The 22,003-nt window shown below is 43.4% G+C and overlaps 1 protein-coding gene across 1 annotated transcript in view; it reads right to left on the bottom strand.

Annotated features, from left to right (window-relative positions):
• The window catches only part of EHHADH (enoyl-CoA hydratase and 3-hydroxyacyl CoA dehydrogenase), a 28,313-nt gene extending 7,946 nt beyond the window's left edge, over positions 1-20,367 (bottom strand). The window contains exons 1-6 of the mRNA XM_074912603.1: positions 20,251-20,367; positions 12,290-12,393; positions 11,365-11,537; positions 9,806-9,917; positions 9,389-9,493; positions 2,515-2,856 (exon numbers count right to left, since the gene is read on the bottom strand). Coding sequence (XP_074768704.1) covers positions 2,515-2,856; positions 9,389-9,493; positions 9,806-9,917; positions 11,365-11,537; positions 12,290-12,393; positions 20,251-20,324 — 910 coding nt within the window. The 5' untranslated portion in view covers positions 20,325-20,367. The remainder of the gene's footprint in view (positions 1-2,514; positions 2,857-9,388; positions 9,494-9,805; positions 9,918-11,364; positions 11,538-12,289; positions 12,394-20,250) is intronic.
• Between the last annotated feature and the right edge of the window lie 1,636 nt (positions 20,368-22,003).

The following is a 22,003-nucleotide window of genomic DNA, read 5'->3' as shown; positions in this document are numbered from 1 at the left end:
GGGTGACTAAGCACTGGCACAGGGTGTGCAGAGAGGTTGTAGAGTCTTCATCCTTGGAGATATTTAAAAGCTGTCTGGACATGGTTCTGGGCAACTGGCTCTAGGTGGCCCTGTTTGAGCAGAGGGACAAGATGACATTCAGAGGTCCCTTCCAGCCTCAAAATTTTGTTGTTCTGTTCCCCTGGGATATGTACTGCCATTGGCTCCCCATCCCTGGGGCACAGCTGCTCCCTGCCAGTAGATAATTAACAGGATGTGTTGAACATGGATAATATGAAAGTTGGCTGTTACCTTGAGCATACTTTGAGCATACTAAGTAGGAGCAAGGAAGAAACATCTTGCTGCCTGGTTTTAGCGTAATTGCTCCTGGAATACTGTTCCCACTTCGGCTATGCATGCTTTATGGAGTGTTGAAAAATTTAGGGGAAGTTCAGAGTCATGAAAATGACCAGAATGTGAAAGATTGTGCTCTGCAGTAGAAGTATCAAAACACTTTATTTATTCTGCAAAAAGTATGGGTTAACTTCAGCATTGTCGGTAACAGCTACAAAAACACTGAAAGCTGGGGTTAGAGGCTGGGCCAATTCAGACCAGAATTCAGAAAGCTGTCTGGAGATGAGATTCAAATACTTAATCCAGTGGATGGGAGATACAGCCCAGCCAGCTCAGCCTGGAAATAAGATACAGATTACGGTTCATCTAGAAACTTGGAAATGGAGATTGCATTTGTCCTTAGAATTCCCTCTAGCTCAGTTACAGTGCCAAAATAAGCAGATCAGATCTAAACAGCCCTTCTGGCTAAACTGTCATTGAGATTGGGACTTTGCAAATGTATTATTCTGGCATGATTTATCAGTATATAGCAAAGAATGCCCATTCTAGACACCTGACATTCCTACAAAACTTCAACAGAACCTCTTCCTGCCAAAGCCCGCGTTGCAGCACTGACCTGCCTGGGGTTACATGTGTTCAGAGTACTGTACTCTTTAAGATGCATGATAAGCTTGGCGGTAATTCATGCCTCTTTACCTGAATGCTGTTAACAGCCATGGATCTTCCTCACAATGTTTGTGGATCAATGTTTTAAAACCATTTTCATTAAAAAAGATGGCATGGTAGCTAATAAAGAGAAGGGAACTTCCAAAAAAAAAAAAAGTTTCTATGGCCTGAAATGAGCTTTCAGAGAGCTCATATTGCAGAGCACAAAAGGCCTGAGAAGTACTCAGGAAGGAGCAGTGTTGATTTGGTGAGCTTCCTCTGAAACAGAATGGATGTTTTCCAAGTGCTCCATTACTTGTCTAACCATTTTTTGAGTGCTACTATCAACAGGCAGAGCCGAAAGATTTTTTTTTTTTAAATCTCAGCAGTGCATCAAATGTTTTATTTAAATTGCTCTTATAAAAAATTAATGAAGGCATTATCTTGCTGGGCTACAAAATGGCAGGAGTGGATCCCAGTGAGATGAAATCTTCTTAAAATACAGCTGTCAAAACATTTTTGTATTAATATATCCCTGAGTGACTCTGTGCACATGCACTTGCAGTACAGAACTAGACCAGGAGGAGGAGAATTTAATGCAAACCTGCTTATAACATGGAACAAAGCTAGGACTCGACACAGCAGTATTTAAAAGGGAACAGACTCCTTATGGTCCACAGATGAAGATGTCTCTGAAGTGAGGGGAAGCTATTGTTCCAGAGAAAGAGGTGGCATCAGGTAACAATCTACTGGCATGTGACTTGCTGTCGTGCTTTAACCCCAGCTGGCAACTAAGCCCCACACAGCTGTGTGCTTGCTCCCCCTCCAGTGGGATGGAGGAGGAAATCGGAAGGGTAGAATTGGGTTAAGATAAAGACAGTTTAATAGGTAAAGCAAAAGCCATGCATGCAAGCAAAGCAAAGTAAGGAATTCATTCCTGCTTCCCATGGGCAGGCAGGGGCTCAGCCATCTCCAGGACAGCCAGGCTCCATCATGTGTAACAGTGACTTGAGAAGACAAACGACATTGCTCCAAACATCCCCCCCGCTTCCTTCTTCCCCAGGTTTCTATGCTGAGCGTGATGCCATATGGTCTGGGGTCAGCTGTCCTGGCTGTGTCCCCTCCCAGCTCCTTGTGCTCCCCCGGCCTCCTCACTGGTGGTGGGGGCAAGGAGCACTGCTCAGCAATAAGGAAAACATCACTGAATATTCAACACTGTTTTCAGCACAAATCCAAAACACAGCCTCATACGAGCTGCTATGAATAAAATTAACTATCCCAGCCCAAACCAGCACACCTGCCATCTGAATTTCTGAGCTTATCAATGCAGTAACAACTCCCCTCCTTGCATGGGACCTATGGGTGGGGAGTATCTTTGCCTGTGATGGATACCAGTGATTTTGGTGAGTGACTGCTAGGGAACCCCACTTCAGTCTTGTGCCATGAGTAAAGCCTCATTACACTCATCCCACTCTCCTTCAGCTCCGCTGTTAGCTGCGTGGTCAGCAACCACAACAGCTTTTTGCATTCTCTTACCTATCACAGCTGCTTTGTGGATGGGCTGAGGGGAAGCACTTTTCCATGAAGCTCCACTGGGTGTTGTCCACTTCTGCACTGCTCTCTCTGCAAAGAAAGCATACTGCAGTGCTTGGGCCTGGCCTGAAGTCAGCAGGATGTTAAACAGCTCTCGCTCCCTCCGGACTCCATCTGCAAAGGGCTGCTCCGTGGCAGCTCTGACTGCCTGGAAGCACAGCTCTGGAGCCAGGCACCCGTGGGCCTGTTTCTTCACCTTTACAAGAGCCTCGCTGAGGAATGCTTCCATGTTGGGCAGTTTTGGAACTGGCTTCAGGCTGAGCCTGCGGGGTCCCAATGGCTGGCCTGGAGGTAGAAAAACAGAGTTACAGAAGAAAGCATCCACATCTGGAAGACTACAGATCTTCACCCCTTTCTACATAGACTGGGAACAGAGTCTACCTCTTTTCCTTATAAGCTCACTGTGTTAGGACTTGCATGGCACAGTGGTCTTGGTCTAGAATTAAAGTGTCCGACATTTCTCTTTAGCTTTCTTTTTTGCTCTGACAATTGCAGTTTTCCAAGTCCCTTCTCAGACTTCAGAAAAGCAAGGCTTCAATTTCAAAGTAGTAATTGTCTCCCTCCTTTTCTCAGCTACACAGAGTGCCTTGATTTCTCCAGTTTTCTTACTCCCCATTCCAGCTGCCACATTCATATGGCTCCTTCTATAAGCTTCAGTACTAAAGTTGTCCTCCAGTATTGTGTAGTACACAGTGCCCAATCGATTGCTAGCCGGATGCATTTCAATCAGGGTCCTGACCCAGGCATTTATAAGACTGACTGGGAAATACACCCCGACTTCCAATCTTCCCTGACAGCAGGAGTCCCTCTATTCACTTTGGGACTAACCAAGAAGACAGCTCACACAGCATGAGTTGGGGATCAAATGAATAACAAGGGAGAGTTCATGTTTCTGTGTCAGCAAGGGGTGAATCAAGCAGCCACACAAACACATGAGGCTCATTACAGACAGAGGTTGCTATGGTGATACCTAGAAAGGATTTTAATTGAGAGAAGTTAGTTACATTTCAGATGCCAAAATCCTCTCCATCCTCTTCAGAAGTACAAACCTTGGTGCCTGCTAGGAGATCTCTGATCTGTCCATACTCAGGCTGTTCCTATGCTCTGAATGGCAGTTTGCCTCAGTAAAGATCATGGAGGAACAAGATCAGAAATTCAGGATGTATCCCCTTAATATTCCAACATTTTCACAAAGACCCTTCTGCATCATAGCCACATCCAGATCGTTAACTAACTGTGTAGCAAAGCTACTGTAGTGACCACTGCAGTGCTGTTCCCAGAAGCACCCAGGATGGCCACCAAAGCAGGATCTTGGGTGGGGCCCGTCTAATGAAAATCTTATGCTGAGAAGCCCTCTGGTATTTCACTGCCCTAGCTTCTCTTATAGGAGCTCTGCCACAGGAGCACACTTCCTTCAAAGGTGGCATATTGCATCCAGCTCTCCTTTTGCTTCCTGTTGTCTGAGTTAGGAAAGTGCCAGTGCATCAGCAGAAGACTCAGGAGCAGGGAATCCTAGACAGGATGCTGAAGACCAGGAATAACAGTAGCACTGCAATCACAGTTGCCCAAAGAACATGTCCTGACTGTAGATCTTCTTCCAAGACTGAGCAGTGTTTAGGAGAAACAGAAATATGAGGTTCCAGGATGAGTTAAGATACTGATTTCCTGAAATAATGGTCTTCTGAGCTCAGGCTTTTAAATTAAGCCTTTTAGAGAACACAGAAAGATGAACGTTCACTGTGTAAGTAGCTTTCCTCACAATCAGAGTTCATAATAATAATGTTTTCACATTGACAGTGAATATAGTTTGCATCTGTCAGTATCACAGGATTTAGTCAGGATAATGTTCCTTTATTTTTAAACTCCTTTGTTTCTCCCCTAAATGGATGTTTTTAACCCAAAAATGCTTTTTATTCACTGTCCTTTATTTAGGACTTAAATAGTGCGTTTCATTTCATCACAAGAGGAAACCTCAGATGTGATGGCTGGAAGGCCACTTAAGACTGGGCAGATCAAGGGATTCATATGACTGGGGAAAGGACTGGTAAAAAAGGAGTGTTACCAGTAGCCTTTAAGCTTGGTCTTCAGATAGCAAACGGTACTTGTAAGCACAAATACTGCTGGGAGACGTGAGACAGTTCCTCAGAGTAAAAAAAGAAAAGTGACTCTCCTCAGTGTCCTGTAATAAAACTCTTATTTAGCTGTAAGCTAAATAGGTTTTGCTAAGTATTTCTACAGCATTTCCAAGCTGTGTCTTTGCTTCTGCAATGCTAATAAGTACCAAGGGCATATTTATGAGGAGGAAAAAATGATCTGAATCCAAACCTGGGAAGAAGAGATCAGTGTGGGGCACCTGCAGCTCAGTTTCTGAAATCAAAGCAGCAGGAACACAATGAACAGTATCAGACATCAGTGCGGCAGGGAAAAGCGTCATCCATGCACAGGAGCTAGCAGAGATACCTGCATTGTTTTACTAGGGTTTGTAGTCTGGGTGGCACAAAGTCTCTAAAATTTCTATCAGCAAAAGCAACATGGAATGATAGAATACCAGGTTGGAAGTGGCCTTGAGGATCATCTTGTCCCACCTTTCTGGCAAAAGCATGGTCTAGACAAGATGGCCCAGCACCCTGTGCAGCTGAATCTTAAAAGCACCCAATGCTGGGGAATCCACCGCTTCCCTGGGGAGATTATTCCACTGGCTGATTGTTCTCATTGTGAAAAATTTTCCTCTTGTGTCCAATCGGAATCTCCCCAGGAGTAACTTGTACCCTTTGCCCCTTGTCTTTTCTGTGTGACTCCTTGTAAAAATAGAGTCTCCATCTTCTTTGTAGCCACCCTTTGAAGTGGAACATGGTGATAAGGTCTCCCCTAAGCCTTCTCTTCTCAAGGCTGAACAAACTCAATTCTCTCAGCCTTTCCTCACATGGCAAGCCGCCCAGGCCTTTGATCATCTTTGTGGCCCTTCTCTGGACCCTCTCCAGCCTGTCCACATCTTTTTTGTACAGCATGTATAACCTGTAAGCATCCAGTACAAAATGCAAGAGGCAGGGCTAGCCTAATAGTTTTCCTGGTGCAGGGAACTACTTGTGAATTTCTGAGAAACAAAGGTGAAACTGGACCCCTGCTCCTCAGGCTTGAAGTAGTCTCAGGCCTGCCAGGGACAAGTCCAGGCTATGTCAGACCTTTCACAAACTCTGGTTGTGTCAAAGGCGTGCTTTGCTAGACCTTCTGCCTAAAGAAGGTGGCAGCCAGAATCATGAGACCTGGAGAGAGATTAAAATGTCTTGATATTGCACATCTTCCCAGAGATGATGCCCTTGCAAGTGTAACTGAAAGCCTTTCTCCAACAGTCTTCACATGAAGCATGAAATTACCTAACAGCAGTATCTGTTACTTCTTTGGGTTTTATGAGACTCAGAAGAAACATGTACTTCCTCAAGTTACTCCTAGTGGCTTACAGTCAGAAACTCGTAACCACCCTTCCACCCAGAGTTTAATACCTGTGGGGCCTAAGCTAGTCTAAATTGAACTGATTTTCCTTGGCTCTTTGGTGCAAGCCACTGATACTTTTGTGCTCTGAGATGATAAAGGTCAATCAGCAGATGTGGTGAAAAAGCAAGGCGTCATTATATATGAAGGGAGAGCTTCAAAGAGGCCTGCTGTGCGGAGGATCAGCAGCCATCTTCTCCTCCAGCTGAGGAAGACTACAGCAGGCCAGCAAGAGGTGGGCAGTACAAGCCACTGCCTGCTACAAGCAATTACAGCAATTCTTCAATTTTGTGATGCCATCAGGTGGACAAATGATGTAATACAGCTTTCAATTAGCACAGTGATTATCAAGTACATTTAATTCTCCATGTCTTCAAGGATTTAGCTCCTGTCTATTCCTTCTAAAAAAATGCCTTCAAAAGTGAAGATATTTTCTTTTGCCTGAAGAGGTCAGTTTGCTTGAAGGCCAGAAATATATGCTCATCTGCAATATATAATTACTGTTTTTCAATGAAAAATTTAACTTAGACTCAATAATAATGCTTCCATGTATTCCTAAAACCACTTATTCAGAACTGTTTCAGAACTCCTTTTGAAGGTGTTCCTTATTAGGAATAACCCATAAAAATGGATGGATGGAGATGCTTTCCCAACATACCATAAAGGTATGTCAACTGCATATGGAAACAGTAATTGAGGACCCTTGCTTCAGTAAGGCCAGTCATTTGAGACCAATCCCTTCCCATGAGATACTGCAGCTCCAGCACTGAGAAAGCTTTATAAGAAAATAATTTCCAAATTGATTCTTTGAGACTTATCTTGCAGTGCAGCCTTCCCAAGAATAGAAATTCCATCAGTGACAAAACTAGTTATTTAACCAAACCGTTCTGTAAGAAGCCAGCAGTTGTTTGCCTCATGTTTAAAAAAAAAAATTTAAAAAATCAAATCTCCTCAGAAACAAAGACAGCGGACTTCTGTGATGGCATTTTTTTGTGCAACTCTATCTCTGGTCTTACTAAGATTATCTGAAAAATGTTCACTGAAAACAGAAATCAATGTGAACAAACCAGCTATGCAAGACTCTCATCTCTTCTGCAGCCCTGAGTTAGTGCTTGATGTAGAGAAATAAAAGCGCTGGTTTGCTTTTGTATGGCAGAATTACATTAACTTTAGGCAAAGGCCAAAGACAGGAATGACTCAAAAGGAACATACAGACTCTGGGTACATCATTCTTTCAAATTACAGGTAACCTGAGGCTAAATGGTCCATCAAAACTTTTCATGGTCTTCTGCAAGGTCTAATGAAAAATTTTTCAAGCAGGAAGGAAATAAAGATTAGCTGACTTGCCAATATTTTCATTGTTAAAGCACATGCTGTAAATGCCATGCTGGAAAGAGTCTGAAAGCATTTTTAAAGTCCTGTTGAAGTTGGTACATAGTGTAATGTGAAAAACCTTCAGTCACATGCCTCATTTTTACTGGGGTAACTCAAACCAGAAATGAACAGACAGAAAATCTACCATTCATAATGAGTAAGACTGGGACAGGTTACCTGCTGAACATCCAGCTAGGATCCTTGTATGCTTATACAATTCTCTAAAATTTTTTCTTGGTAGTGACAATTTTCAGTGAAGATGAAGCTACAGAAGAGGAATTTGCCAGTAGTGATAGTGGACATAAATTCCAGAAAGCAAGTTACACTGAGAATAATGGGTGAATGAATCAGTGATTCATTTTTGAGGTTCTCCTCCAAGATCAAGCTCACTTTCACAACTGCCAACTACTGTACAATGTCTGTCACAGAAGAAGTAAGCATACAAATATCTAAATTTCACCCAATTTCACATAGCATTTATCCAAAACGCTTGCTGGTTTGCCAGTTCTAGCAATGTGTCTATTACTCATTCTACGATACACTGCTGATGCTATCAGTACTGGCACAGATCTTATGCAGGGCATCATTCAGAAACCCAGAGGGTACATCAAAGGGAACACTGTTTGTTGGGTTAATTTGCCTATAGGAGTAGTAATATTTCACTGCTTTCCCAACAGATGGAGAAACAAGAGTTCTCATTCAAAACAGACAAAACCAGTGAATGGAAGTATCTTTGTTTTTCTTAGAAGCAGTAGTGAAGTACATCACCCACCTCCTTCTAAAGAATTGTATTTAAATAGTCTGATTACATATAGGGAAAGAAAAGAGGCCTGCTTATGTCAACAATTCTGCACTAAAAAGCCCCAAAATACTGTAGGAAGAACACAGTGAGAAGGAAGGGCATCTCTTACAGAAAACCTAACCAAAGAATTCCCTACTCCACCTACCTGGTAAATCTCAAGTTGGATAGAAGTATACAAGACACTGATCTTTAAGAATAGCCCATTCACTGAACAATCTTAAAAATATGGTGCACTGTCATCTAGGACAAAGCTTAGGCTGCTTCAACTTCTAGCACAGGAGAAGTGCTCCTACAGAGAAAAAAGAGCCTTGTTTATAGTGAAGAGAACTGCAGGAGCAAGAACAGCAAGCCAGCTTGGAAAAGCATTGCCTATGAAGGCCATGTGATCAAAGCAGAAAGGGTTTTTTGCTTCCTTGCATGCATCTCATTGTGATGCAGATGAAATCCTGATGGAAGTCAATGGTTTGTTTCCAAGGGTACAAGGAGGTTAGTAGTGGAAAAATATCCTGTTTTCTCTCCAGGTGGTGCTCCTCATTCTGCACAAGGAATGTTCCTCTTTCTGTGTTAACTCCAGTGAATTTGATTTTGTTATTCCTAGGGTAGGGAAAAAAATATCTCTACATCCCTCCCATCTCCACCGGCTATTTTCTTACATAGCAACTAAAGGATAAGGGACAGAGTCACTTAAAGACTATATCATTTACAGATCATTAAGTTGGGCTGAGGGTTTACCAGCCCCTTCACTAGAGGGAGAAAATTATTTCTGATCAGCTGTTATTGATGGTGCAACCAGAATACATGCAATACCAGCTGTGATCCAAAACTATATATGGAAAGTGAACATATTCCCCAAAATCACTGGAGTGCAACAGCCCAGAGGAACATGTGAGTTTGGATATACAATTATGAAGCAGGAGGACTTGATATGTATCTGTTCTCCAAATCCTCATTTGAATTTCTGCATCTCTCCAGCATCTGAATTTTTCACTTCAGACAACAGAAAACAAATTCTGCAATTAATTCTAATATGGATGCCAAAACTCAATAAATGGAGCACATAAATTTGCGCAAACTAGTGGGCTTTGTTCTGGCTCTTTCCAGCCTTGAAACATCACCAATTCTTTCTTGGCATTGCTACCATTCTTTCCTCACCAATCACTTTGTTTGCCAGGCGAATTGCTGCCTCAACGGTGTTTTCTTCCACAACTTCATCGACCAAGCCCAGCTTCAGTGCTTCAGTTGCTGGAATGTGTCTTCCTGTGATAAAAAGAGAAATAAGGTGACTATAGTGGGGCATGATGGGCAATTTCATTCTTCTCCATCTGGTCAAATGAACTGTGTGTAGCTGGCTTCAAATAAGAGACATGCTTATTATCATAAAATGCGTTACTAACTACATGCCTCAGAAGCACGTATGTTCCTTTCTAGCCCATTATTAGTGAAAGCAAGATGAATTTCAAGCCAAGCAGCTACACAGGTAAAAGAAATTCATGTTTCTTAGACCAAGATGGTGGTATGACTCCATGTCATATTCTTATATACAAAGCAAGGCCAAGCACAGTACTTTACCTGTAGTGATCATATCCAGAGCAGCTGGTACCCCAACCAGTCTGGGTAGTCGTTGAGTGCCTTCAGCACCTGGAAGTAGCCCAATGGTGACCTCTGGTAAACCCATCTGTGCCTAAAATTAGGACAAGTTCAACAACAAATCTGATTAGAAAGAGTGTTAATTACAAACCATACAGAATAGAGGAAAGACAAGCAGAGCTGGTTCACACATTGCTCCTCTAGGAAGCCTCAAAACTTTTACATAGAAACTTCATCCTTGCTTTTTGTCACATAAGACATTTAAGACAAAAGCCCACTCAACCATTTCAAGAACTTGTGTACAAACGTGCAGGAAAAACATCATTTTTCAGTGGATGTATGGATGCCAGCACGGCACTGGAGGAGAGTTGTGGGGCCAACAGCATGCCCCAGATTGACGTGTGTAAACTAATGCTTTCAAGCAGCTGTTACCAAATGCTGGAGTGTGCTCTGACTTAACTGTTACCTACTCATTCTAATTCTTGGAAGTATAGTAAAGGAAAATTGGTACTGAACTCTTCCCTAATCTTTCTTCAAATGTTTCCTTCATATGGCTCTTGATGCACTTGACACTTAGTAGGGTTATATCAGAGAAGCCAGGGGCAGCAGGAAGCGGGGGGCTTGTCTTCTCTTAAAAATCTATCCAGATTTTGTTGCCTCATTTAAAAAAAAAAAAATAGTTTGCACATTTCCTATTGAGCTCTTGAGAGATTTTGAGTCACTTTAAGATCGCTACTTATGGCACCCACCTTAAGTGACATATATGGTGATGCAGAATACCTCTTTATGCTGTTACAGCAACCCACACTGTCATGGAGAAACAGTGATTCACACTGCAAAAGTGAGAGGATGGCCCTATCAGCGAAGAGTGCCTCTATAAAGAGACCAGGTACTGCTAAAAGGTAGTTGAGCACTCCTGAATCTTGAAGGAGGGGATTCAATAAAAAAATATGGATCACTCCTTAAAAGACTCTTAAAGCTGTCTTTTGGTCAGAGTGCTCCCCGAGGACCCAGAGCTCATGGGGAATCAAACCATAAAAGCTCCATGCTATCTGAGTTTCAACTACCTATTGAAACTAGGCCACCAGCAGAAAGAAATGCAAAATTCACAGGGCTGGGGAAAAAAAAACCCCACCATAAGTAAGAGAAAGTCACGCTGCATGAGCTAGTAAGATACAGCTACCTACATCAGAATACAGATAATGACTCTGAGACCTAGAGCAAATTAACACTTGGTTACTGAAGTTTCTATGCAGCCATCTTATTCTACTAGTTATAAATCAATTTTATATTTAGAAATGACTTGAAATTAGTTATTTGGTAAGACTTATGAAAGCATGTCAAAGGTGGTGTTGTAGGTGAAGACTGTGCACACAGATTTGTCTCCTGTAGCTATAAAGCCCCCCTCCTCTGGGCAGATGATCCCAGGAAAGGGGTGCTGTTCCACTGTGCCTCAGGAGCAGTGGCCTGCCCTGCCCGTGGCCATATATACACGGCTCCTGATGCCTTCACCAGCCTCTCTAGCTCACAGCGTGTGTTACCTTCACATGTGCAATCCGATAGTGACAGCCAAGTGCCACCTCCAGGCCTCCTCCCAAGGCAACGCCTTCAATGGCAGCCACCACAGGTTTCTCACTCTTTTCTATGAGAGAGACAATGGGGCCCAAGGCAATACCACGTCTCTTCGGAGAAGAAAATCCTCGAATGTCAGCTCCTGAGTTAGCACAAAGAAATTAAGAGGAATTAGTGTAGTGGGCAAGGCAGTGGTTGGAACGATCCTTCCCTCTGTGCCACTGAACACATCTGCTTACAGATGATCCAGTCCTTGCTGAGCATGCTGCTCAGGCAGGAATCGACCCCTTTTGGAACCACCTTCAAGAAAGCCTGGCTCCTTGAGCCTATTCAGAGAGCTCAGGGGAAGGTTAAGTACAAAAACGCATAGTAACTGTAATGTTCATGCAGTTACTACAAAAATTTGCAGACATCCTTGGTGTTACAAAAAACAAACAAACAAAAAAAATTTGCATCTGGAATAGTTAAGTACAAGCAATGTAGAGCTCCACAGAAATCCCCTAGCTTCCCAGGTTTCTACAACTGAAGAAGATCTGTTATTCACCACTGCCCCACACCAGGTATGTTCCATACAGGGATCAGCTGATGGTCCAGAGATTTTATACAAAGCAAGCTATGGAGAGTAAGGAGGCACAGGGGCACTACGGAGATGAGCAGCTGTCCCTCATTTCTGCATAAACATACCAGCTTATTTCTGGCCTGGATGGTCCAGCTTGTCATGTGCCCCGTGTCAACTGTGGCACAGCTGAACAGAAAAAAGCCCACTGTCTTTTGGCCCTTTCCAGCCAAATCAGGACTTTTATCAGCAGTGTTACAGGCAGAGAATGTTCAGACATGGTGGGTAGAGAGAGTTTCCTCTTTTTCTTGGGCTGTGTTTGAAGAAAAATGTCTTACCTGCACTGAATTTCCCATTTTCTCCACAAATCATAATAGCTTTCACTGAAGGATCCGTATCTGCTCTCTTCAGTCCATCCTCTAATGCCTGGAGAACTGTCAAACTGAAATAAATTAAGAGATTCAGTGAGTAACAATCAACTGCATTACCCTTCCAAGAGGTCAATGTTATAAACACTAAGTGACCCAGTGAAAATGAGCAGTATGACCAAGCAGGTCTCCTCCCTAGCCTGTCTTCTGCCACAGCCTCTCTGGGTGAATCCTTCTGTTTGTCTCCCTCTTACTTCAAGGGCAAGCGCCAAAATTCAGCAAGCTTACGACTGTTGACCTGTCACTCACTTCCTGGAGAGTTGTTTTCTGGCTATGACATTGCTGTTTCCAAAGCAGGCAGCTCAGGGAAATGTTCTTTTGAAAATGTCTTTATGAATTAAACATTCAGATTTTCAGGAAAACAGTTTAGCATAATTTAAAAGTAATTAATGCTAAACCACTGACAGTCTAAGAACTTTTTAGAAGGGAAAGGAGCTCCAAGGATAAAAAGGTATCTTTCAAACACCTGACACAGAGCTGGTGCTGTGCTGAGGATTATAATGCTTTCACCTTGTGAAGATCTGCATATAGGTCCAGACTTAAACTTGTGTGGGATCCTGTCAAAGTGAATTTGGGCCTAAACAACCATATAGCATGTCTTCTTTTGTCTCATCTGAACATATTTCCACAGACACAAGCAGTAAATGTGGCTGGCAAAGAATTAACAAAGAATTTAAAAATGGAACAGTGAAAGTATAAATAGTATTTTTACAAACCAGGTATTTAAAAAATATGACTGTATACACACTTTGCATGTGAAGCTTAAAAGCTGATTTATATATACGTGTATGTGAAGCTAATTTATATATATGTGTATGTGTACGAATTGACATGTAGAGTACAACCTGTTTGAGAAGTGATGATAAAGAAGATGGTAGGCAAAAAAAGAAGCATTAACACCTAACACTATTAATATAAACATTAACACAAATTGTGTGTATATAATTTAGATACTAAAATATATTCACATACACACACTTGTAAGTATATAAAGCTTGTGAGAGACTTTTCTGTGTGCATGTGTATATACATACTACATATGTAGATATGCCTCCAATTCAGAAAATCTGAGCCACACGCAGCTGGAGGCTGGAGGAATACTCGAAGAAGGATCCCATGTGCTTTATAAATATGGCTTCTGTTCCTAGACCTTCTCCAAACCATAAGCCCAGCTTCACATGTAAGCTAGATGGCTGATAAAAAGGGAGCAGAGCTCTGTTGATGCCCAGTGGAAAGAAGGAGTGTGAATTCAAAAGAACTGATAGAAAGACCTGATGCATACTCTGTGCATGTTTTTCAGTATATTTGAGGTGTTTCATCTGAAAAGGAAGCTTGTCATAAAGTAGATGAAAAATATATCACTATGTAATGTTTCTAGGTGTTGCCCAGGATGGCTGATCACAGATTTATATAAGGCAACAGCCTGCAGCATTGAAGTGGAAATCCACAGACTGAAAAGGAAAACCTGGGGAGCCCGAGAAGTTTCCTGCAAGCCAGCTGTGTGAAGTCCTGCCAGCCAAGCTCTGCATATTCCTCCTTCAAAATGAAAAATTAAGAGAAGCTATTAGCAAAGTTTATTAATCAAGGCTGTTGGCTGAGGGGGGCTGTCTAGGGAGGTCTCCAGGATCAGCTGCTGCCATGGTACACAGAAGGATCAGTGGGAGCCCTGACACCTGACAGACCAAGACTGAAAGAAGTGTTATTTTTGGAGAGAGAACAGCTGGTTATATACCAATTGTCTCATCCAGACATCAAAGGCAACTCTGAAGTCTGACTTTAGTAATGGTTCTGAAAGCTGAAACTTAAAATGAGAATAATTTGGCCATGACAAAGGAAAACTATTAGGTGACTTGGTAAAGGTCCTTCCAGCACATATAGTTCCACGTAGCAGAATATGAAAGCCTTTACAATTTTAATAAATGGTTTCATATTCTGTGGGAAAAATACATATTAAAAATTCGGGGTTTATCTCACTCCCTTTGGAATATCAAGTGCTGTGGCTGCTGCTATTTGAGGAGGACCCACAGGCTGCACCCAATTCTCGCTGCTCTGAGAGGTCTGGTTTTGCATCAGTGGAGAGCCAGGCCACAGAAATACCAAACTCGCCTAGCAGCTGAAAGATTCAAGGGAAAATCATTAAGAAATGTCATCACATTTTACAAACCATGGTGCAAAGAAGGGGGAAAAATATGTACCAGGATTCTAAACAAATGTTAAATTACTGATTTGAAAAAATTGTATAGAAAAATGCCACGATTCTCTCAGGAACAGACAAGAAGCAATCAAAGCATTTCTGTGTCTGTTGCAGGCATGTGATCAGCAGATGCAAAATGCCCACGTAAAAGGTTTGTCTGCGTTAGATGGAAAGGTTCAGGATTTTATGTATGAAATTAGTTACAAGCCCTTAGCACTTACAACAACATACTCCTACCAAAAGAAAAATTAGTCATCAAGGCTGCCACAAAATAACAGTTCAATACCTACACGACCTGTATTAACCCAACAGAACTATTTTTGCCAGAGAGTAACTACACCTTGTACTTGCATAAATGTCTTCTCTCTCCATACAACTTTTTCCCGGTGGAAATTTTTTTGTGGGACAAAAAGGAAGAAATATCAGACTTTTTTCAGTTTCTTGTTCTCCTAAGATGGAGCAATATGTTTGCCTCAGGATATGTTAACAGTCCAACACACAGGCTGCGTTGCTTTGTAACTCACATATTATAACTGGTACTAAAAGATGTAATTTTTGATGAAAGCATCGTAGTAAAACGTATGACAGTAAAACTACAAAAATACTCAAGAGTACAACTTCAAACAGCCAGAGCATTAAAGAAACAAAAAGTCACTATAATTTGCATAAGTATTTCATTACTGTGACAGTGTCATTCATTTAACAGTAACAGTGCAAAAATTCACTCCATGCATTCCAGACAACGCTTCAAGCCAGGCCATGTAGTCAGTTCCACCATATATACTATTTTGAATGCAAGAAAAGTGATTCTGCCAAGATGATTGAGTGTTAAGGGGTTTAGAAACACCACAGGTGCTATTAAAGAACATGTGCACACCAGGGTAAGAGAATGTTCTTGCAGGTGACCACATGAGGTTATTTTTATTTTGCATAAAACTCATTGTAGTGATGATGGGCTGGATTTGTAACAAGGTTTTATTATTTACCTTAACAATTTCAGATTTTAGCTAGGGTTTGTGAACTTCTCTCATTTAAAAAAAACCCAAAAAGTAATTTAAGGGAATCCTGGAAATTTACTTCATCACCTTTAAAGAAGTGAGACTCAATTCCAGCAATAGAAAATGCTGTTTATGGAAAATATGCAGGTCTGGTCCTTTCCCCTTGCACTTCCCCCAACATCCACAATCACTGCATTGGGGATCTTGCTATGTACATCCATACACATTCTTTTTAGCATCCCTTATACACCTGCTGTCTGTGAATTCGCCTAATCCCTTTCTAATTCTGCTGATCCATGTGCCTCCACAGGCTCCTGTGGCAGCAAGCTCTGTATTATTTGTTTTAAAACAATTTCCTACTAGTTTAATTAAATGCCCCTAGTTCAACTGTTGCAGGATTTGATAAAGAGTTATGCCTTTAATTTATTGATTTTATGATTTTGTAAGCCTTGATCTTATTCTCCCATAGCCTTTTCCTCTCCAAACTGATGACACTTATCTTTTTCAGACTGCTTTCTTAATGCAGTGCACCATCCCTTGGATTATTTTAGTTGTCCCTTTCTGGATCGTCCCTATATCCTTCTGCAAATGCAAAATCCAAAACTACCCAAACCAAATAAGATGTTTTATACTGCAGAAAAGGGATGCCCTCTGCTCTGTTCTCAACATACGCCCTGACGGTATTTTGTGGGCTCTTTGGGCTGTCCCAGCGCATTGAGCTGATGATTTCACAGAACTAGCAAAGGTAAGGATCCCTTTCCTGAGCTGTAACTGCCAGTTTTGAGCTCGGCATCCTGTAAGCTTGTCCTGGGTTATATTTTGTATTTAAAGAACATTTTGCTACTGTTTTTTAGCATGCCTTGGTCCACTCTTTGTATTTTTTTAGTCTTAATTTCCAGTTTACATCTCTTTTGTCACATTTTATGGGCTTTCTTGTTCTTCTCATTTGAATAAGTTTAAAAAAAAGCAAACTTTTCCCTTAGTCTTCTTAGTTTTCTCATCAAGCCATGCAGGGTGTTTACCAGATCCCTTGCTGGCTGAAGCTTACCTTGGCTTCTAATAAACGTAAAAAATGAAAAATCGCAAACACCAACGGTCCAGCCTCCACCCCTTTTGCAAGCGTCCTATCTTTTGGACAGCTTTTTGCAGCATTTATGTTTGAACTACCTGCTGAGTATTTATGTCATTCCCTTCTTGAAATTAAGTATTCATGTGCTGGATTTACCTGGTCTGCTCTCTCTTCCCTCAGTCTCAGATCCAGCTGTGTAGTAGTTGCTGTCATGCAGCAGCTGATACAGCTTGAATGGAGTCATGCACATAAATAAAGGCCAAACCCAGAATCCCTTCTGTGGGGTTTTAGAACAGTTGTTCTAAAGCAGACACTTAACTGCATTCCAGAATTTTCTCTCTGCATCTCATCCTGAGGTGCTGATCCAGTCCAACACAGGTAATCAGTCTCACCCTCTCATCACTGCTACCTATCCTAATCTCCTTCACAGTTTCTGATCCTTATGCTGATTGGGGGTCAGAAGGACAATTATAGCAGCCAGGGAGAGCCATTTCCAATCATGACTGTTATACTTTATGTAATCCCACACGTACACTCCCATACCCTGCGTCCTACCCTATCATCCCTGGAGCTTTCCTGCACTTGTCAGCTCAAATGTTGAAATACTCTTCCACATCCTTCTTAATTTTCAGTGCTAATAAAGTGTAGCTGGTCCTTCCTCTTGCAAGTCTGGTCTGCCTGTTGCCCAAAACTTCCTGTTTTTTTGCATATCTAAATCCCTTGTCTCCATGCCATGGTCTCATTAATGCAGATCTCTGAATACTAAACTTCTGCAAACCAGGAAAAAAAAACACCAAACAAATAAAATTTGGCACGTGTCACCTCTGCTGGTGGAGAGAAAGATCAGCTTGCAGGGGAGTCTGTGTGGGAGCTGAATCTGCTGCTAGACTCGCAAGTCAGCACACATTCCTCAGGAAAGCGCTGCCCAGGAGGTACTTGCACAGCAGCAGATCGTGTCAGACAGGAGAAAGCAAATTTCTACCCACCAGTGGCTTCCAAAGTGCTAATGGCCAGGGCGAAGGCCTGGGAGCTGGGAAAATGGCACCGAATGCCACATATAATGGGGAGAGGAATGAGACTGGAACAGAGCAGCAAAACCCAGTCTTTTAAAAAGCATCTGTCCTGCTGTGAAACTAAATTTTCAGGACTGCAGGCCATGACTCCTGTCTGTAACTTTCACTGCCTGCTATCACCTTTGTAGTCAAACATTTCCAACAGCAAACTTGCTCTGTTTGTACAGACCGGTACATGTATGGTCCAGCACATAAAATATGCAGAAGCAACACACAGGGATCAGTGTGCTCTACCTTCCCTAGATATATCCAGATCTCTGCTAAAAACTACCTGATGGCAAGTGTGAGATAATTATAGATCCCTTCTAGAACAGGTATTATTGCCCTGACAAGCGATCAAAGACCACAGGCATGCCTTGTTATAGTTTCATGGTAACTTAACTGATTTAAATCCATGCTGTGCGGGTTCCCGTCCTTCCCCACATCCTCCTACTCTGTCCCTTGTGCCAGCAGTGCTCCTTCTGCAATGCAGAGAGCTAAACTGGCTGAAAAACCAGCCCAAACCAACTGGCTGGTGTTTCATCACATTTGCACCCAGAGCTGGCTCAATGACAGTCACAGGAGCACCAGCGCTAGCAGAGCAGAGCCTGTGAGGAACCACAGCCAGGGTCACTGCAGTCCCATCTTCGGTTGTGCTATGGCGCTATGGAGCTTGTCACGAGGGAATGCACCTACGTGGGTGAAGAAAGTACTTGGGTCTCTCAGGGGCCTTTGTGCCACAGGGCTGTCAGCAGATAAAAGAGTGTGGGCAGCACAATACAGGTGTAGGGGAGTGAAGATACAGACTCAATGGAAACTGCCTTTTCAATGGATCTGAAGTCTGCCAGGATCTTCCTTCTCCCTCCTGGGGCTGGAGGACAGGACCCCCACCACACCATCTGCTACCTTTGGTTTGTTAAAACTGCACCGTGCTGTGAGGGCACTGAGGGGCAGAGTAAAGGGTAGTAGAGGCAGGGGTCTATCCCAAAGAGGCTGTTGTGCCAGTGCACACAGTTGCTGTTTGAAGGCAGAAGGCAGCTTCTCAAAAGAGGCAGTTAAGGTTCCTTAAACACGTATCTTCAGCTCTGTATTTTGTACTTTACACGATAAGGATACAAAGTTTACTGTGGGCACAGCCTGTAAGATTTCTTAGGCCAGTCTTGGGCACAGGAGGTCCAAGGGATGTCCTGCATCCTGCAGTTCTGGGAGTCCTACACATCTAGTTTATCTAATCTCATCAAGTTACTCCAAGTTTGTTCTCTCATAATTATCTGGGCACATGAAAATGATCTTACTCCACTTTTTAACGTGTTGTGACAAGAGAGTGAGCATTGCCAGTTACTGCAGAGCAATGAGCTTGCTGCAGAAGAGCAGCAGCTTGCATTTCTTATTAATGCTCTTATTAGTCACTTTCAGCTTCTTTTTAACAAACTGTCTGATTTACAAGTCAAGCATAACTGCAGTGGATTTCTTTGGTTTTGAATATACACTGAATAGACACTGTTAGAGAACAACCCTTCAGCTACGGCTGCCTAAAAAGGGCTATGTGCTACTCGAACTAAAGGAACTAAAATACACACCTTATAACAGATTACATAAAGCCAAAAAGCACATATATCCTTTACAAAACACCTGAAAAACTAAAATTTCAGAGGCTACTACAGATTGGTGTTTGACCTTGTTTTTCACTGTCTTGTGTTTGAGATCACTCGGGGCCTTTCTTGACCAAGATTAGGTCAATTCCTTCATCAGTTTTAAAAGGCAAATGAACTGCCTTCGGTTCCAACAGCCCTGGTTGTGGTTTAATCTTGGTGCCTGCTCCTCTTGTGGAAACACATCTGCTACCTACCTTTGCCCTAACCCCTGTGCTCACTTGGCTAGCGCAGGGACTCGCCAAGAGAGCGCTGTGGAGCGCCTGGGGCAGGCAACTGTAACAGTAAGCAAACCTGAGAGGAAAAGCTGTTTTTCACCTACGAGCTCTGACGGAACTCCAGGGTGAAACGGCTGAACTGCCGATGCTGCTGTGCAATTTCTCCCTGGAAGCGTAATTTTGATGCTTAAAGACTGGAAGGTGATGAGAAACACGTCAAGATTTTAAACAGCTTCCAGGGGAGATGACAGCAAGTACAGATTGATGAGCCTGACACCTTTCCTGCGAAAAAACCCCACTAGAAATTACAATATAGAGCAGAAGTCATGGAAAAGTTCAGCGTGCTTTCTGCAAGGGGAGATCTAAGCGCTCTCGGAGGGAGCGCCCGGGCTGACGCGGGTACCCGAGGGGTGGCTGGCGGAGTCCCGGGGCGGCCTACGCGGGGACCACGAGGGGCCTCACACGGGGGAGGAGAGGGGGGAATGAGGTGAAAAGGAAGGAAAGCAGAGCGCCCCCACCCCGCCCGCCAAGGGACCGGGCGAGCGCAGGGGCCGAGCCCGCCGCGCTGCACCCCCCGTAGCCCGGCTCGGCGCTCCCCGTGAGGGGCGGCGGGGCCGGGCGGGGCGGCCGCCACAGGAAATGGCGGCTGCGGCGCCGCCTGGGGACCCCGAGCCGCAGCCGCCGTTACCTCAGCGCGTTGACCGGCGGGTTGCGGAGCCGGATGACGGCCACGGCGGCGGCGCCCCTCACGTACTGCGCCATGCCCAGCGCCCGCCGCTCTCCCCGGGCGCCCGGGCCGGGCCGGGCCAGGCCGGCCCCCGCGGCGCCCCGCCCGCAGCCCGGCCGGGACGCGCACAGCGCCGGTGCTGGCCCCGGCCCGCCGGGACGCGGTGGCTCTGCCGGGGGTTTAACGTGCGCTTCCCGTCCGGTTAGGTACCCTCAGGCGTTATTTCACAGCCGGCCCCTCAGTTCAGCGCGGTGACACCAACGGTAACCCCTGATCGGAAAGGACAGTGCACAGAGCCGTGGCTTGATGGCATTTAAATGTCAAACATCTGTCACAAGGGCTGGTCCTGCTTAAAACTCCGCGAGAGGCTAAGGCCTGTGTTTTTGCAATTAACACGGGGAAACTAATGAAATGAGGATGTGGTAGTCTCTGCCACGTTGGAAGATCCTACTTAGAAAAACATCAGTTTGTAACAAAAGCTAAAAGGTAGAAAAAAATAGTTTCCAATATTATAAAAACTATCCCTTACACACAAAAAAAATGTAATTCCAGGGAAAGAAAATGTTCTTCAGAGAGAAAATTCCTGTACGTTGAAAACCCGATGAATTTTGACCTGGATCTGCCGGTGTCCAGTTGTCCTGCCCTGTGACCGGTGCAGCTTTTCAAGAAACAACCCAGAGAACATGAGGAGGATGCTTCAGGAGCATCTGATTGCAGTGCTGGGTACGAGGTGTGTCAGAGCCGACCCCCAGACCAGGATGAATCTCCCAGTAACTCCTGAAAACCCCCCCAGCAACCATATGTGCTTCTCCCAGGTACGGGTGTGTAATGAGGCCTGTCTTTCCCTGTGGCTGAAGCTGTGGGGTGGGGTGCAGTTTATCCTAATTAGCTGCTGTGGAAAGTTAAATTTGCTAAAAATGTCTTTATAGCCCTACAATCTCTCTTTTATATCTCTTGGCCTTTAAAAGTCAGGCCCTGGGCAGAATGGCTGCAGCTTCTTCCCCTGGTCTGGAGCAGGCATAGATAATTTTAGGATTTAATTTATGTGTACAGAAAGGTTTGTAGGAATATATAGTCCTCAGTCTTTGCAACTGCTGCCTTTATTGTTATTGCTCTTGTGGTGGATCACTACAGCTCTTCTGTCATTGGTTAAGTAATGTAAAAAACTCCCCAAAATGGTGATAATACTCTGCAATTTGCTTGTAAAATAGTATGTTTTTAGGGAGTTTATGAAAATGGTGTAAACTATGCCTTTGAGGGCTAACTGATCTGTCGTATTTATATTAACCAGAATGAAACCAAAGATCACTCTGAGTTGCACTTTCTGTTTATAATTTACAGGTCTTTTACTTGTCCTTTATAATACAGCTGCTGTAGTGTGACAGAACAGGACCCTTCTGAGCATGAATAAACATAGAAGAAAACACTTCTCAGGAACAGAAAGCTCACAGGGAATAAAAAAACCCCAAGCTCTACAGAGTCATGGAAAGGCTCCAGTAAATGTTTAGGGTTTATTGTTGTAAGACTTATGTTTGTCTTTTTTTTTTTTTTTCCCTTCAAGATAAATAGAGTTTGGTGGTGAAAAGAAGAAATGCATTTAAGTGTATACAGCAGAGGAAAATAGTCTTCAGAGCTTTGTTCTGCGCTGAGCTGTATAAGGACCATGTCCAAGGGGCTGAGCTTAAATGCACCTCCCAAATCAACGAAGGAAGAG

The sequence above is a fragment of the Athene noctua genome, chromosome 8 (assembly GCF_965140245.1).
Source record: "Athene noctua chromosome 8, bAthNoc1.hap1.1, whole genome shotgun sequence".
NCBI lineage: Eukaryota > Metazoa > Chordata > Aves > Strigiformes > Strigidae > Athene > Athene noctua.
This window is presented reverse-complemented; position numbering and strand designations above follow the sequence as displayed.